The sequence below is a fragment of the Boleophthalmus pectinirostris genome, unplaced genomic scaffold (genome assembly GCF_026225935.1).
Source record: "Boleophthalmus pectinirostris isolate CB_2022bp ecotype Guang Dong unplaced genomic scaffold, ASM2622593v1 HiC_scaffold_9, whole genome shotgun sequence".
Taxonomy (NCBI): Eukaryota; Metazoa; Chordata; class Actinopteri; order Gobiiformes; family Gobiidae; genus Boleophthalmus; species Boleophthalmus pectinirostris.
Genome location: NW_026571541.1, coordinates 15,033,706 through 15,051,231, shown reverse-complemented (window position 1 = coordinate 15,051,231; position 17,526 = coordinate 15,033,706). Strand labels below are relative to the sequence as shown.

General features: G+C 38.0%; 2 protein-coding genes across 2 annotated transcripts in view; both read left to right on the top strand.

The window, feature by feature from the left end:
• Nucleotides 1–19: 19 nt before the first annotated feature.
• On the top strand, nucleotides 20–1,370 carry txndc17 (thioredoxin domain containing 17). Its single transcript, XM_020928650.2, has 4 exons — nucleotides 20–318; nucleotides 418–499; nucleotides 764–839; nucleotides 1,230–1,370. Exons 1-4 carry the CDS (start codon nucleotides 174–176, stop codon nucleotides 1,296–1,298), a joined length of 372 nt encoding a protein of 123 aa, XP_020784309.1. The 5' UTR covers nucleotides 20–173; the 3' UTR covers nucleotides 1,299–1,370.
• A 374-nt stretch (nucleotides 1,371–1,744) lies between these two features.
• nxn (nucleoredoxin) overlaps nucleotides 1,745–17,526 on the top strand; it is a 35,927-nt gene continuing 20,145 nt past the window's right edge. Inside the window, exon 1 of the mRNA XM_020928653.2 lies at nucleotides 1,745–2,350. Coding sequence (XP_020784312.1) covers nucleotides 2,042–2,350 — 309 coding nt within the window. The 5' untranslated portion in view covers nucleotides 1,745–2,041. The remainder of the gene's footprint in view (nucleotides 2,351–17,526) is intronic.

Sequence of the window (17,526 nt, the reverse complement as noted above, 5' to 3'; positions counted from 1 at the left end):
CAGTTCCTTTAAGAACCCTTGACCAAAGCGGATACAGCGCAGTCAGCTTTTGCTCATGCTCTGACACTACACACAGACAGTATAAAAACATTTAATTAGACTTCAGAGCGTGAGACGTACCTCTTGGGTTAAGGTACTGACTAAATAAAATAAGAGAATAGCTTCTTTAAACAATGTCTAAATACGAAGAAGTCAGTGTACACGGTTATGAGGAGTTTTGTCAGGCAGTGACTGACAGAAAAGGGAAGGATATTTTTGTATATTTCTCTGGTGATAAAGATGCAAGTGGGAAAAGCTGGTGTCCAGACTGTGTAAAAGGTAATTTCTTCGTACAGACAGAATGTTTCCAGAAATGTGCACTTTGCATAGTTTTGGTAAATTGGTAATGCTGTTTTAATGGACATTTTTCTCTTTCAGCTGAACCTGTTGTCAGGGGGGAAATGAGCCATCTTCCTGAGGATTCGGTTTTCATCTACTGTCAAGTTGGAGAAAGAGCTTAGTCAGTATATTTTCTAGCTGCATTTTTCTGTTTTGTTTCATTTATGTGTACCTGACTGTACTTCATAGACTATATATATTTATATATTATGCCTGTAATAATTAAAAAAGTGAATGTGTATGAAATTTTTTTATATTTTTGCCATTTAACTTTCATTCAGTCCTACTCAGTGATGAAGTGATGATGATTTGTTTGCTTTGTCTTTTGTTGTTGTTGTTGTTGTCTTTGCAGCTATAGTTAATGAGGCTTTTGTTTATTTTTCAGCTGGAAGGATCCAAACAATGACTTCAAGAAGACATTAAAGTTGACTGGGGTTCCCACTCTTCTGCGATATGGCACAGTGAGACAAATTTTCTGCACTGTGTTTTCTGTTCATTTGGACAATTTATACTTTTCACACAAATGTTTTTTTTTTAAACAAATATTATTCCTCTACAAATCAGTTTCCTTTTTACCTGCAATTTACTGTAGTGTAGTCAAGATTCTAAAATTTCCAAATCCTTATTTTGAAAAATGCACAATACTCAACACTTTTGATACCATAAACAAAATAATAGGTGTTTCTGTCATTTTGATGAGGTATAATTTATTTTGACAACTCTACATTAGAGTGGATCTGGCCTAATAGACTGTTAGAGCTATTAAATTGCACTGTATTTTATGCAACAAAACAAATTATGCAAATACAACAAATTAAGCACTCTTTTTTTTGTCCTGATATTGTTTACAGCCCCAGAAACTTGTGGAGGAGGAATGCTTCAAATCAGAGCTAGTGCGGATGATGTTCACTGAAGACTAAAAGTGCTTTATATATCCAAAACCTGTATTTTTCTTCCCTTGTGAAACTAGAATAAAGACTAGTTCAATTACATATTATGCTTATTAAGTTTCTATGCATGTATCTCCTCTGTCTATGTAATTAACAGCATAGATACAAATATACTCACCAAGCCAAATATTACAATTTTTCATTCTTTTCACTGATCGGATTTAAACCTTATTGTACATCCCTGCTTTGTACACTAGGTGACAGGCTCTTCCCGTAAGTGCCATCTCGAGATTTTTTTTTTAAAGAAATCAAATCAATTTTTCTCAAATATAAAATGAAATATAACTTATGAATTGGTCATTAAAGTAAATAAAATTGTTCTTTACTGTTTTACGCGCCATGGTTAATTTTCGCTCAGAAAGCAATTTCAAAGATCATTGGAAAATCAAGTCTGATCTATGGTGTGTTAAAGCATTAGCATGTAGCCTCTGAAGTGAAACCAGCAGATGTCACGTTTTCAGAAGTGTTAGCACGCTGAGGCGCTGTTGCAGCCAGGGCCATTTAAGCTGAGCACATTCCTGCACTGTGCTCATATCGTGGAGGAAGCGCAGCGGCTCCACACGGCTCTTCACCCCGCACTTGGCACGGTACGGACCGGGGCGAGAGATCACTTCTGACCGCTCAGCCGAGGTGGAGGTGGCGGCTAACAACCCACAACACAGCGGGTATATGAGGAGAAATCTGGGCTGAGGTAACGTGGACTGCAGGCTGCCATGTCGGAGTTTCTGGTGAATCTACTCGGAGAGCGGCTCGTCAATAGCGAGAAAGCCGAGGTGGACGTGCAGTCTCTGGGCGGCAAGCTGACCCTGGTCGGCTTGTTCTTTGGATGCAGCTTGAACGCCCCGTGCAAGCAGTTCAATGGCAGTCTATGCGAGTTTTACACCAGGTTTAAAAAGACCTCGGAACACAAGGATAAATTGGAAATCGTCTTTGTTTCGTCTGATCAAGACCAGAAACATTGGCAAGACTTTTTACAAGAGATGCCATGGCCCGCGTTACCTTTCAAGGATAGGCACAAAAAGGTAAGCTGATGGACAGTGATGGTCAAAAGTTATCACTTGGGAACATGATGGGCGAGTAGAATGCGTATTTATTCTGTATGAAAACTGTATAATGGACAATATAGTCCATTGAGTAAACATAACATAAAAAAACACTTGAAACTCTACACATTGTGAAGATTCATGTATGGAATGAATGAAGCAAATGCAACATTAAGACTCTCAGTTCAATATAATACGGTTTAATGTCTAGGTCTTTAGTTCATGTATTATTTTCCTTTCATCTCTCTCATCACATATAAATCCCATAAATTAGGGTTACACACAATGTAGGTGTGGTATGCAGGCCACACCAGACTAAATAAAGTTAGGAAAATAAAATGCATATTACACACTAAAATCTTAACATTTAGCGTATAAAGGAAAAGGTAGACTGCATTATTATCAACTGATTATGAAATTGTGTTCACAAAGCTATCCAATTGTCAGTGATTTGCAGAATCCTACTGTGTTCATTTCATATGCAGTCGAATGTGAATTAAATATGTTTAGCCTACAAACAATGCACAGATTTTATATAGAAATAAACAATAGATATATAATATATAAATGTGTAACGATTACAGTATAAAGCAGTTTATTTATTTTTTTTATATAAGGTGTGTTATTTTTTCTTCATATGAGGCTTCTATATTACTGTAGGAGCCAAGCCTCTATCAAAGTAAAATAATACAATATAGGAAACCGTAAACTGATAGATAAATAAAATAAATCTGATGATAAGATAATCAAAAATTTAAAAAATGTTGTCTTCAGTTCAACAAACATACATTTGAATATATTTTTGTAGTTTGGCCCGCTATACTGTCTTTGTGCATTTTTATTTAGATCCATAATGCAGCAATGATTTCCATAACGAAGGCCAAGCGAGAGGCACAAGTGAAAAATGACAGGGGAGCAGGGGGGTGGTGGTATTGGCTGGGTGGAGCACAACACATCCACATCCACTTTGTGTGGCGTTATTGTGTGCAAAATAACATTGCCATTAACATAGCACCATAGGTTTCCTCTAGTGACTGTAGCTGCTCTGGCTTTATGGTAATATTGCAGTTGCACTTTATGCTAAGGCCTACTGTTTGGATTTATTTCACACTGAGGTCTGCCCCAGTTATTGTTTAATTTAGCCTTTCCATTTGTCTATAGTACTGTATGGTACAGTTGTGGTTCTGTCATCGCTCCTGAATCTGGCTTCACCCAAGCAGACCTCATCCTGCAAATGAGGCAATTGTTCCAAAATCCTTTCTCGACTTACAAATTTTCTACTGCACCTCCTCCTCTGCTCAGACCTGTGTGGACCTTGCTCACATTGTCATACTTAAGGGTTAACCATGTCTTCCTGCTGCTGGAAATGTTTATTTTTAATCAAGAATGGATAACGCCTTGATTACAGAGGGAATACTAGCCCACAATTTAAGCCATAGGCGTTAATGTGCACAGTCCCATGTTTATTTTTTTTTTCTATATATTTTGAGTAAGGTATTAGTGTAGCCCTGTATTTAAATTGTTTTGGAAACCACCTACTTTGTGTCCTGCAGTGCCTGTCATCTGGGGTCCTTGATATAACAGTTGTAGCTGACCAGCTGTCTTTGTGTCTAGGCTGTCTTATACTGCCTTACATGGAGCTGTTGGAGGGGAGAGACTGTTCAGTATAAATCAATGCAGCCCACTTCATTAAATGTAAACTTCAAGGATCACATTACACTCCTGTTCTTGTTGTCGTCTTCTCTGTTGCACGCCTTGACTTTTGCAGCCAACTCACTCCCTCGGCTCAGTGCCAGGGACTGTGCGAGTGTCTGCAGTATGTCACCGACCTGCTGAAATGTGCAGAGTAGCCTGCTGTTACAACTGTTGTGCATTTGACTTTCAAGGCCAATTCTTGTGTATATTTGGTTGGTGGAGTAACAAAATGTGAAATATTTGAGGCCTAAATGATGTGGAGCATGCAGTATGTAATTGAAAGCTTTGCAGATAATTGAAGGATACATCAAGATTCATTGAGGTTAAATTACTTACTTGGTTTTGCTCAATCAGGCAACCTCAACTAAAGGAAACCAGAAACTTGTGGTGGTTGGAATCGTCCAGCTAGTTGAACAGCAGGCTTAAAAAAATAAAAAAATAAAAATCTTAATAATTATTGAGCTTGCCCCAGTTTATCTTTTATTTATGTAGTGACTGACTCTGCCAGTGCCCCCATGGTTATAGTTTGCTTCAGCATTATGTTTAACAAGGGCCTACTATATGCAGAATGTGGAGAGACATTTGCTCCACTGACACCGCTTAAGATCAGGAGGTAGGAAAGCCAGGAATGACTTGGTCAGTGTTAAATACTTTTTTTTGTCTTTTTCTGGGACATTTTGTACATTATTGGAACTGACATTGGATCTCATCACTGGTAAAGACCTTAAATAATCTGAGTAAATTAGTAAATTGTGAAAATATCCTTTGTTGACTTCAATTATGTAACCATTAAGAGTGTGTACAGTAACTGCATTTCTCCAAATGAGAACAACAGATTTATCCTTAACCCAACCATGCTAATTCTCACATAGTTGTGGGCTACATCCAGACTATTCCAACTTTGAATGTTGCATGCGGTAGCTTTACAGCAGTTATGAAATATGCTCGTGATGATGACAGGAAAATGGCTCCCTTTCTTTCAGTGGAAAATGTCAGTTTTTCCAATCAATACATAAATCCTGCGTCATGTCTGCTGTTTTATCCACTTCTGCCTTATAGCTCCTCTTTCTTTTCATGGACAGTTTATTTCGTCTTTCCTCCCCCCTGTCCCATCGTCCTCGTGGCTCTAATGGCCCTGCACCACCGCTCAGTAGCCCTAGCCAACATAATAACAGTAATGCCACCCTCGGGGCATCTCTCCATCCAAGACTGTCCTCTTTCGTCTTCCCTTTGTTATCTCCTCAGCTGAATGTTGGTCCCTTTGAGGTAGCAGTTTCCTCTTTGTTGTCATCTTTGTTTAGTGTGTTTCTAAATTAAATGGACGTATAGCGCTGCATGTTTGGATCCTGTATTTTCTACTCAGGAGTTGCTACATGATGGCACTGTTGATTTGATGTAAATTTATTCATAGAGTGATGGTTTTGCTTAGACATTTTGATAAACCATTCCTCACCATGTGACCACTCTGCTTCCTGAATGCACACAAACATGCATGTTTACTGTCCTGGTTTCAGGTCAAACCAATAGAGCCACTGTCTCTGTATGCACCACGGCCCAGCTCTCTGATCCTCTGTATATAACCTTTTGTAGCATATCTGTTTCAATCTGATGTCAATGATCCATTGCTGTAAATGGTAGCATCTACGCTATGTATCAGTTATTTATTTCTGCCTTTCTCTTTTAATGTACACAAATTAAATAAGTTAAATCAAAACATGTCACATTATACAGATTTTGGCTGCCTGTATTGACATTGCTGACCTTCGTAATTCGAATTAGTTAACACCAACTGGCTGTTGATCCTCGCTTAGACTTGACAGATGCTGCATTCACAGTGCACTGCTAATCTTCAGTTAAATAATGAGCAGCTTAAGTATATATCATATGTCTCATAAAGGTCAAATGGCACACAGGCTGTAGACACAAAGCACCGATTTATTGTCATTTTAACATTTTTTGTTATGAATAAGACTAAACATTTTAAATAAAATGCTAATTTTACTAATGTTCTCTTTCTGTCCCCATTCAGCACCAGCACTCGTAAATCACACAATTCATTAGTTAACCCATTATCCATTAGTTAAGGTCACCTCTGGCCAAGCTAATCTTGTGCAGAAATAATAATGAAGCAGTTCTGGCTATGAGTCGCTGCAATTCCTGGATTGTCTCTAATATAGACTGTTAGATGCAGGGCTTACTATTGTTCGTGCCAATGATTATTGACTTACAGCTGTATAATGGATGTTGGGGAAACATACAGTACTTGCCATTACTGCCCCTAGAGTGCAGAATGGTTTGAAGGGTTAATTTTCTTTAAATTTTTTCACAAAAGGTATCAGAATATAATAAAAATATACAAAAATTTAATTGTAATGAAAGCTCATCTGATTTTTCATTGTTCATAAAAAGTAACTGGCAGGTCAGTGTGTTATTCATTAGATTGTTCAATCCTAGGTCCTATATAAGGGTCAAGAATATACAATTAATTGTTTATGCATGTATGTTGAATTATATTTATTTAATGGATTTAGCCTAAGCTTAGATTAGATCATTCATTTTTAGACAACAAACAACAGAATCTCAACTCCATTTTGCTGTTTCACAGTTTATCACACACATGGGCTTTTTATTGGCATTGACTAAACCTGTCTGTTAATGTTTATGAATCTTATATTGAAAGAATCTGTTATTAGTTTTTATTCATATCACCCTTGTGGCCTTGAACCAAACAGTGGCAAATCGTGGCACTGGATAGATGCTAACTCGACAGTAGACCCATCTGCAATTGTTACTTTCCATTTAAAAGTTTTCCTTGCTTCATCTTTGTTCTTTTAATAAAATCTTGTGGCACACATTCCAGGCATATCTTTGGTCATGTTGTTTCATTACAGCGTCTGAAAATGCTTAAGTACACCCCCTCTTTAACACTTTTATCGGTGGGGAGACTGGAGACCCCCTGCTGTGGCTTAGCTCTGTACTGAGTTGGGAGCTAATCGCTGTTTTGATTGTTCGTCCAGTCGTCCTTTTACCCAATCTGTTTGCGAGTGGCGCCCAATCCCGTGGCCATGTTGAATCAAAGGGTTTATCAGTTTAAGCCGTTTAAAGAGCGAGCAGAGGTCTCATCTTTTCACTGTGGGATGAGAGCAAAGCTGTCTAACGCTACAGTTCAGGCAATTAGAGACGCAGGGCCAGAGAGATTAACACGGAAGGAGCTGAGAGTCGCGTGATGCACATTTAAAAAAAAAACACAGCTCTTTGGTCATCAGAAAGACAGTAAAGACATTAATGGATACTACCATAGGGGAATGTTGGCTTCAGATCTCAGGTCGGCAAATTGTTTTTCAATAGATTTTTTTTTTTTACAATTGGGATTTATTGAGTATTGAGTGAATATTGATATTACTGTATTGTACTCATTGTATTTTGGACTAACTCACTTTGGGACCCTCAAATTCACTCAGTGGTGAAAGCACAATTTGTGACTGTAGCCACAGCTGCCCTGGGGCTGACTGCCGACATGAGACATGGCTCACAATCAATGCAAATGTTCTCTCTGACAATTAGGGTGTTGAAAATGACACATTTTGTTACAATATGTTATAACATTATTGACTGTTTTTTTTTTCATACTTGGCCACACTGAATTTTGCAAGTTTGGTCATTGCTTGGAAATGCATATTTAGCTCCAGAAACGCCAATGTGTAACAGTAGTAATATTATTAGTAATATTGTGCTACAGCGCTCTACCAAAACAAACAGCAGTTTAGAACAGTAATAAGTGTGTTCCCTGAGCCGTGCCAACAGTGCCTTGGAGAACTTTGTTATTCCATCTAAAGGCGACCTTTAAAAACGGCATTAGATAGATTTATTGTTACAGCACAAGACTTGCATTGTTAACTTCCCAGCTAAATGTTAAAGCCAGGAATAGACTGGTGATGGGTATGAAAATATTCTGCTTGTTTGGCACAATGATGATGGTTAATAATTGATATGCCCTTTTGCTGGCTTGTGGATTCAGACTCATGCTTCATTTCGTGAGTTTGTTAAATGTAAACAGACTAAATACTTAACGTTTCTTCCGCTCACAGTTCAGCACTGTCACTCAGCACCTGCTCATTTAACAGCACCACTGCTTTGGGCCCACGGCAGGTGTGCAGCAGGTTTAGGCCTTCACTTTTCCCCCAAGAAAGACTATAGACGTTATTCTTCCACATCAATGATGGAGCAGTTACACAGCTCTTGAAGCGGAGAAGGGGGCTGGTGGGGAGATGAAAGTTCTGTGTCAGGAATGTAAGTGTGTTTGCCAAGCACGATACCTATAACCCACTTTGATTACAGTGTACACCAAGAGACTGAAGGTATGTACTTTTTTCCTAAAACACAGGAATGAGCCAGTGTCCATTACATATTTCTTAAAATATGGCTGCTTGAATATTATTAAGCAGATTTTCAGTGTGTTTTTCTTTTCTTTCTTTAGCAATTATTAAAGGTCATATATTACACAAATTGACCCTGTCTACATCTCTAAAACTGAAAATGTTCTGTTCCACCTTGTGATATCATCAAGCGCTCATTTTCAAGTTAACAGTAACCATTTACTTAAGTTCAGAAGAGATTCCATGGCTAAAATTATACAAATGATTCTAGTGAAGGTTTATGGAGCGTAAAAACTCAGTGGAACACTTCATGTATTATCACATGACATCACAAGGTGGAACAAAGTGTTTTCTGTTTGAGAGAAGAACTCTGCTTAAATGTACAGGGTTTAGGTGAAAATCTCATAATAAATCTACTTAGCTGCAAAAATGAATTGTAGATAGCCTGAAACAACATGCATTTCTTCACTGTAGGAATCTGGTATCCCTTTAACTTTGTTGTGGCAAGAATACTGGCTACGTCTTGTTGTTCTCTATTCTGCCATTATGGTGTCTAATTACTGGTGTTAAATATAATAGTCACATATTAAATATTTATCTCGGCTAGAGCATGCTTGTGATGTGTTTTGTGCAAATCATATTGAGTAGTTTGTGATTTAACAGAATACCTTGTGGAAAAGGTGTGGAAGAAGTCTGCACAGTTGTGTTTACAAAGTCCATTCTCAAAAAGTCAACTCAAGGATCTGGTTTAGCCCTGAAGCTTTAAACATTTCCACAGCAAATATAACAGTTTGCTAGCATGTGGGAGGATATTGCTTATTTCTCTAGCCACTTTTCTGCTGCTTATTTCCCACATAAAGCGTGTGTTAATCTTACAATAATACGCGTGGCCATTTCAAACTTTCTCTTTGAACTCCAATGTTAAACCTGTAATCTTTTAAGTGGAAAAATGCCTTTGTCTTCTTCCTCTCCAGGAAAAACAAGTGCCTATGGAAACTGTTGACTTCCTGTCTGGATTGAGCAGGTGGGCGGTGCAGTTTAGCAGATAAACCTTCAACCAGAATTTCCTGAGTTTTGTAGGTGGTCTCGTCTTTCTGTCTTTTAGCATTAGTTCCCTTTGAGAAGCTTGAGTTATTAATCCCTGAAAGCTATACCGATTGTAGCAAGATTGTGTTTTAATTAGTCTCTCTCTCTCTATTGTCTCATCCTGCCACATGGTCAAGGAGTCAGCTTTTCATGTCGATTTGAAATAAAATAGAGGAAATGTTTGCGCATTACTCATTAACAATGGCTTTGATCTCTGAATAGCTGCAGTTATGTTTACAATACTTAAAATTCTCTGTGCTTTTAGCTGTAGGTATGGTAACAGATGACGGATACAATGACAATTGAGATTAAATGTATTCACCTGACCCTGAAATGATTTACTTAAGTAATATATATAGATATTATTTATAAATGTCATACTGCAGAATATTCCAGGGAAAACAAAAACATGAAGCTGGTCATGGTGGACTCTCCACCAGAAAAGTTACATGCAAAAGTTAAGTCTTTAATAGATAGGAAAGGTTGGAGATATATATTTGAAAAATAACTCTTGGAAGTGTCTTTCAACTAAGGTTAAAAAGTTTCTGCACTTTTCATTTATAGTTCATTCCCATGTGGTTTGACACTTGATCCTCAACCTTGACATTTACTGGCAAGTTTTGGCATATTTTTGATGGATTTGACATCAGTATTTTCTGCACATCACCAGCAAGACAGTCCACAATAATATTACAATCATTCACTGATAAGACAATACTTGCTGCTAATACTGCTATAGTTAACACTAAATAGTTGACAGAGTATGTGTTGTACTAAAGCCAGTAAGAAACCTTTTGTGTTTTGATAGTGCAGGTGTCTGACTGCTGTTTGGTGTTTGCTTTTGACATGATGTAAATTCTGTGATCGAGAAACAAGCCCAAAGCTGAACCATGCTGTTTCCTGGTTTCATTTTGTGTTGCGCTGAAGTATGAGCAGCTGCAGAAGAATGCCAGAGGACTGAAATAATTATACTGTAATATGCAAGACCAGTGCAACAACACCGATCTGCAGCTGTTTGATTTGAAAGACTTTCAAAGGATGTTCTGTAGCTCCAGGAAGCTTTTCTACATCAAGCTCTCACTGTCACACAGGGATTGGATGAATGCTGTTAACGCCACAAGCACTGAGCAAGCGCAGACCTCCCAGCTGCACAGATAAATGTTGTCATAGACTCTTTTGAATAGATTGCATAGTTCAAGGGTAAATGCTTTCATATGTTTTATTATTAGACACTAATAATGAGTTTTTCCTTCTTGCAATAACAACACAAAACATGAATGAAAATGTTCTATGGCATAGAAACATTCCCACTGTCAGATACATTAAGCAGAGCCTGGACATGGTGCTCTTATGATGGCATTGTAGTCATATTTCAATTTATTTTATGCATTTATGGTGCAAAACTGTTCACTTGACAGAATACAACCTTCGTTTTAACTACAGGGTTAGCAGGTTTTATTCATAGTAAGAGCTTGCAAGTTCTCATTACTTTACTTTACTTTTCATATAGATCTCATTACTTTACTTAAACAATTGCATTTATATATGTTGTTTTATAACCTCCTTCACTTTTGCTGCAGTGTGCTTCTCCACCTCTTCAGACCAACACAAAGGATCTGGGTCAAGTTTCGTTGTTTTTATGCAATCTATTTATTTCCTACTCATGCAATGTTTTCATTAAGTCTATTATGTGCTGAACAAGATAAAAGCATTCGATTAGACATGCATCTCATTCAACCCTACCAAACCTTTCTTTAGTTTAAGTTCAGAACTCTTTAGTTACAATTAAATAAATATGTGAGTAATTTAACCTAGCAAACTTGAGTGACTGGATTGAAATGGATGGGAGAACCCCTAATTACAATAGAGCAAATGACTAAATAAAACACAAAACTGTTCTTGTGTATCAGATTATTACCATGTCCATGTTTTAATAACAGACTGTGCTGAGGCTCGGACAAGGGGTCTGTTTGATAATTGCATTTTCAGGCATGGTGGGTTTTTCCATATCAGAAACATCCTCCTGTCTGGCCATTTTCCCAGATGAGCAGCACTCTGTCATTCCAGCCTGCCAAATGTAGCCGATATAAAATGGCGACGCTCCAGAAGGCAAATGTACTGGCCAAATTATGATAAAAAATGTGTTCCCTAAAATGTTGTAATATGTCCTTACAATACTTCTGTCTGCAGTAAACAAGTGGTGTTGGAATAATGATGTGAGTGTGCATTAATGGAGTCTACTTGGAGGAATTGAGGAAATGTTTTTGTAATATTGTTAAAAAAAAAAAAAAAAAAAAAAAAAAAGTTTTCATAGGCTGTTTTAAATTCACAAAAATATAACCTGAAGGCATTTCAGAACAATATATGAATGACAAGTGAAATTGCAACAGATAAAGATATGAAAATTGAAATATACTGTATACATATTGTGTAGAGAGACATTTCAATATATATTTTTTGGTATTGAAATTGCAAACCAGAGTTTCAGTTTATATAAGCATATAAGGCTTCCTTGTATAACATCACTGGAAACAGCAGTAGTAAAACTATGTTAACAGGGTCTATCTGTGAATTTCCTGTTTTATTTCTCTCCTCAATGAGGCCAACATAGGACACCTCCTGCCTCCTGTGTGCCAGTCTTCCTGCACACTTTCTCAGGCCATATAACAATAGGTCCCTGCTTTCTGGCCCCTCATAATCCTCTGTGCTAACACCCCCTAGTCCCCTTGTGCATCCACCTTCTGCTGTGGCCCCTGTCTGTTGGGCCATGCTCCCGCTGCAGTGCCAACACCAGCCAATCACAGCGGAGAACTGTAGTTCCCTGAAATTTTTGGAAACAATGGCAGGCTCTTAAAGGGAAGTTAAATGCTTTGACTGTGGATTTGTCCATTAGACCTCAAAACAAAAGATGGTGCATTATTGATTCTATGCATGAGCTGTGCAGCAGATGCCATTTTGTGCATATTATTATTTAATGAGAGCAGTCCATGGAAGTCCATTTCTCTGGGTCTATATGGTTTGACTTTCTATTTGGACTGAAGAGACAGCTACGCCCACTTGGAAAAATTGTGTTGAATGATTACAAATGACCAGTTCAAACTAGGAGTTTATGAGGAAACTGAGATAAAGATGATATTAAGCCTGCCACAATAAAAAAAAAAAATTTAAGCATGAGAAATTGCTACAAAGATATACTGTAATAATTGATAATACTGAAACTACTGATGCCACTGATAGAATAATTAAGGTATTTAAGTTTTTATAGATATCATATCACATCATTTTATAGATAGGTATCATTTAAAGGCATGAGGTGCCACAAATAAACAGCAGAATGAAGCAATAATTAGACAAATTTCTATCTTCTACTGCTCAATAGTAAAATGCCCAACTAAAATACCAAAATCTCTCCACTTTTGCAAAGAAATTATACGCACGATAAAATTTTACCCCAAAATATATTGTTCCAACTTTCATATACTGAACGATAAGTGGATATAATAATTATTGTGACAGGTATAGTTGGAATGTGTCCGTACAAAATATTTTCAATTGCAAAACTATACTAGCACAATGTATTCCAGGTGCTTTTTCCCCCTTTCAATTCTACATGTTTTTATAATTGAATTTTTCCTCTCAGTTTGTCTTTCATGCGATTAAAATGTAATTATTCAGTCACTTACCCTTGATAAAGTCAAGTGGCTTGTCTTTGGTGTAATAGCGAGTGACGTGTGCTAATTGTAGATCAAGGCCGTGTGCTGCTTAAGAAGTCCGACCCTGCTCTAGTGGCTGCTGTGGCTGCTTGGCCTTGTCCAAAACCCTTCTCCACCACAGACTTTGATTTGTAGCTCATTTCCTGTTTCCTCAAGCTGAACAAGAAACAAATGAGGGTCTCAGAGGCAGACTTTCCATAAAACCTTGGAAACAAATGGTAAAATTATTCATGCTTGATTATGGTTGTTATGTGTGTTGGTGGGGCACTTTTTAAGACCAGAAGTTCATTTAATCGTATTTGAGAGAATGCTGCATTGCCTTGTAAGCTGTAACAATGCTGTTAAATGTATGCAAAGCTACTTCTCGCCAGGGCTAGTTAAGCATCAATGCTAGAGCCCTGTTCCACAGATTTATTTCACTATGGTCTATTACTGCTGATAAAGTACCAGCTGGAGAAGAGCTTTTGTGAGTTCCCATCCTCTTTTGTACAGTTGTCATTGGCTCACAAGGAAATTTTAGTACAGTGCTGTAGAAAATATGGCAATCTCCTGGTGTTTTAAGTCTGTCACGTGTGTTTTGCTTGTTAACAAAAGTGTGCCATGCGTATTCTTTTCTATCAGTCTGACAGATTTAGTCTGTGATATTAGTCTAATGAAAGACATCTTTGAACAGATTTTCTCCTTTCTGAAGTCTCTTAGGCTGCTGATCTTGGCTTAATGCATCACAACACTACAGGAATTAAGCAGCTGTTTGGATTAGATCAAATAAAGAACAAAGTAGTTTCTATATTATGTCTTCCCAATGGGCCATGCCGCTACTCCATTTTATGCGTGATAGGAAATATCAGCAATATTTAACCAGAAATGTTAAACTAGGATATAATAGAAATATATATTTTTAGGCATCATTGATTCTTTCAGTTCATGGTGACAGTAATTGTAACACAGGTAGAAATGCTGCAATAATGTGATCTTCTAACAGAAGAAACAGGCTCAGGATAATTTGGGAATTGAGTCATTATTATCTGGACTGCAGCTTCCAAAATATGCCATGTGTGGAGAGAAGAGCTCTTTAGAATGCTATGGTTGAACTGTAGTAAAATCACACATTCATCACATCAAATGTTATTTGGAGGCAGCTCTAATATTTTATGTTCATGTTTATTATTAGGACCAAGTACAATCCTCTAACTATTCTGTCAGTTCTTGCAAATAAACTACAATTGTATTTTCAGTGACAAAGAAAACATCTTGCAGCTGCAGATTACTGCAGATTGCTGTAGATTGCTGTTGCTAAGGCCCAGGTGTGTGCGGGCCTATCCTAGCCAATTACTTGACTTAATCATTGAGCTCTAATGGAGGGGAGGGCTGCTGTACTGAGAATTAATTACAGGGCTGTGGCTCACTGTGAGCTGCAGTTTGAGAGATTTAAGAGTAGAGTGTGAAAGACGTGGAGTCATTACATGCCCAGCGCTTATGTTGTCGAGGAGCAATTAGTGGTTATTGGATTTCTGCGGAACGGACTGTGCAAGAAAATCAATTATTGAAACTGCATTGCATCATGTCTGCTTTTGTCTCCACTCTCTACAGTAACTCCATGTGGGCTACAGTTTAGGCTTTGGGAGTGATGTTCGAAAAGTGCTGACTAGATCCCCCCAAAACAGTACGGCAATTCACTTCAGGATGTTTGTGAGCTCATTAAAACAGAAAAATGGTGGCATTGTCAGGTTTGTCATTTTGCTGGAGAGAAAATGCATGGAGTTTGAAAGAAAAGCGTCCCATACAAGAGTCCAGTGTGGGCTGAACCAATGCGGGACAGTTCATTTGCGACACACTTGGCCGGACCACCCAGACAGAGGAGGTGGGCATAATGGACACAGGCACACATTGTATTACTCGAGGGAGAAGCCCCATGTAGCAGAACAGCTTACCAAATTATTTTTCACAAACAAAAGGAATAATGAACAACACAAATGTGCACAATGTAACGATGCTCCCCTGGCCCTGTTAGTTTACCAAAACGGTGGTTTGGGAAAGGTCCAATTGGACAAAAAATCAAACTATTACGACACACACAGAACACATGGGAAATATGGACTGTCCAATGATGATTTTATTGGGTAAGTCTATGTGAAAACATAAACAAGAAAACCAAGATGATGCAGTTACAATATTTAAATTTTTTGTTTGTTATCCTTGTGATAATTACTTATAAAATGTGCTGCAGATGATGGCATTTTAATGAATACAATTGCTCCAATACTTCATCATAAGACAGTGAGTAGAAAATAATAATGACACAACAATTGTAAAAATCTGACAGCCTGGACAATACAGTTTTCTCTATGCTTGGGCCAATGTAAACAATGGACTTTTCATTTCTAAATGGTTCTTCCCAGACATGCATCTATCTACATTTAATTGCTGTTTTGTGTAAATGCTGTCATTCATTGGGTTATAGCTGACGACTACTGGCAGTAAGTGTATATAAGCTGTCTTAACGCTCACAGAGCTGAATTGGTTTCACACTGTTTTAACTGTGGAACATGGTGTAAACAGTAAATGAAATTGCAGGAATATTTTTGGGCCCATTAAAGCACGGAGCACAGGGCAACAGACTTACATTAATATGTTCCTCTTGCTACATTCGCCTACATCTCACAAATGTTAAATATTATTGAAGAAAACAAGCATTGCTCTAGTATGTCGTGTGAAGCTGCAGTTAATGAGATCTAGAGCAGTTGTCCCGTCTAAACAGTTGTGATTGAGTACAAATAACATAAAATCTGGTTTTTGCAGGCAACAATAGTTCAACTAGTGTTCATGTCACACTGGGACTGTATGGGGAGATGCCTGGAAGAGGGACATGTTAGCGTTTATAAGTGTTGATTTTGTGAGGTTTTAGCTTGTTTTTACTATCACTGCCTCATTGTTGTACACAAAACCATATTCAAAATCACATTCTGGTTTATGTAAGGGAATGCAGCCTCGCACAAACAGTCTCTGTATGAAGCCACCACATACACTGGACTGGGAGTTAGACAGACCACAGTTTCCTGGTTGGGTTTTAGCGGCAGAGGGAAGAAGAACTTGAGCTTACACAGGTTTTGATTCAAAGCCCTGAAATCCAGTGACAACAAAATGACTACAGGCAAATATAGAGTGTATTATGGTTAGCCCAGATGTGAGATAGCGCTAAACCTGCAATTAGAATGACAGAAAATCCACCCCAAATTCTCACATTCTGCTTTGGTACAGTGTCGTCATGACAATATCTTCACTCAAAATCTTTCCACAGGCATCTGAAATTTTTAATTCTAGTTGGGGAATAGCATTTGAAGAGCTAATGTAAAACATGACCCTGCAAACAATTGACATTTGCTCCTCAGCAAATAAGAATATGCTGTACAGTACTACAGTGCCTAGTTGTATATCTTATGATGAATACAATATTAATGGGGTAATTGCCTAAATATATTAAAAGGTGCACTGTGCAACTTTTCTGGCAGAGGACCCACTGTTTCCTTAGAGATGTTGATTTTCTCTATTGCAGAAATGGTATAGTTTTCTGTGTGTAGAGTGTAGCCATGCAGAAGTCTGAGTATAGGAAATCTTCAACTAACTTCTCTCTTCTCACACTTTTCCCTCTTCTCACTAACTTATTTTCTGCTGTCCCATATCAATCCTCAACTAAGACACTGATTACTCGACTAAAGGACTACAGTTCTAGTAGTTTTGCAAAAGTCTGAAGTGTGAAGGCTGCTTTGTAAAACTGGGCCATGCCTCACACATTGTCCGTTGGCCGTGTCCATGTGTACACGTCAGATTCGCTTGTGTCCTGCAGGGGCTCTGCCTTCTCACTGCTCCTCTGCATTTCACCAATTGCCAATCAACCTGCAATGTGATGTAGCAACAGATGTGTAATGTTCGTCAATCCTGTTAGTGTGGAACAGCATTTAATTAGATTAGCTCTATGCTGTGCTGCATGTGTGTACAAAGAGCACTGGCAGTTTACAAGTTACTAAAAGGTAAAGGGTAATGCATTCTTTTGAGGGGAGCATGGACAAACAACTATAGCTTAAAGGTGCATTGTGTAACTTTTCCCGTGGAGGATCCGTCTAATGATTTTCTCCATGGAGACGTTATTGCTTTGTCTGGAATGTTTCACAGTATGGTATTAAACCTTTCTATCTTCATGGCGAACAAACCAGACCAAATTACAGGTCAGATCTGTGAGGCAGCCCCGCTCACAGTCAGAATGTTGGTTTTTTTTTGTGTTTTTTTT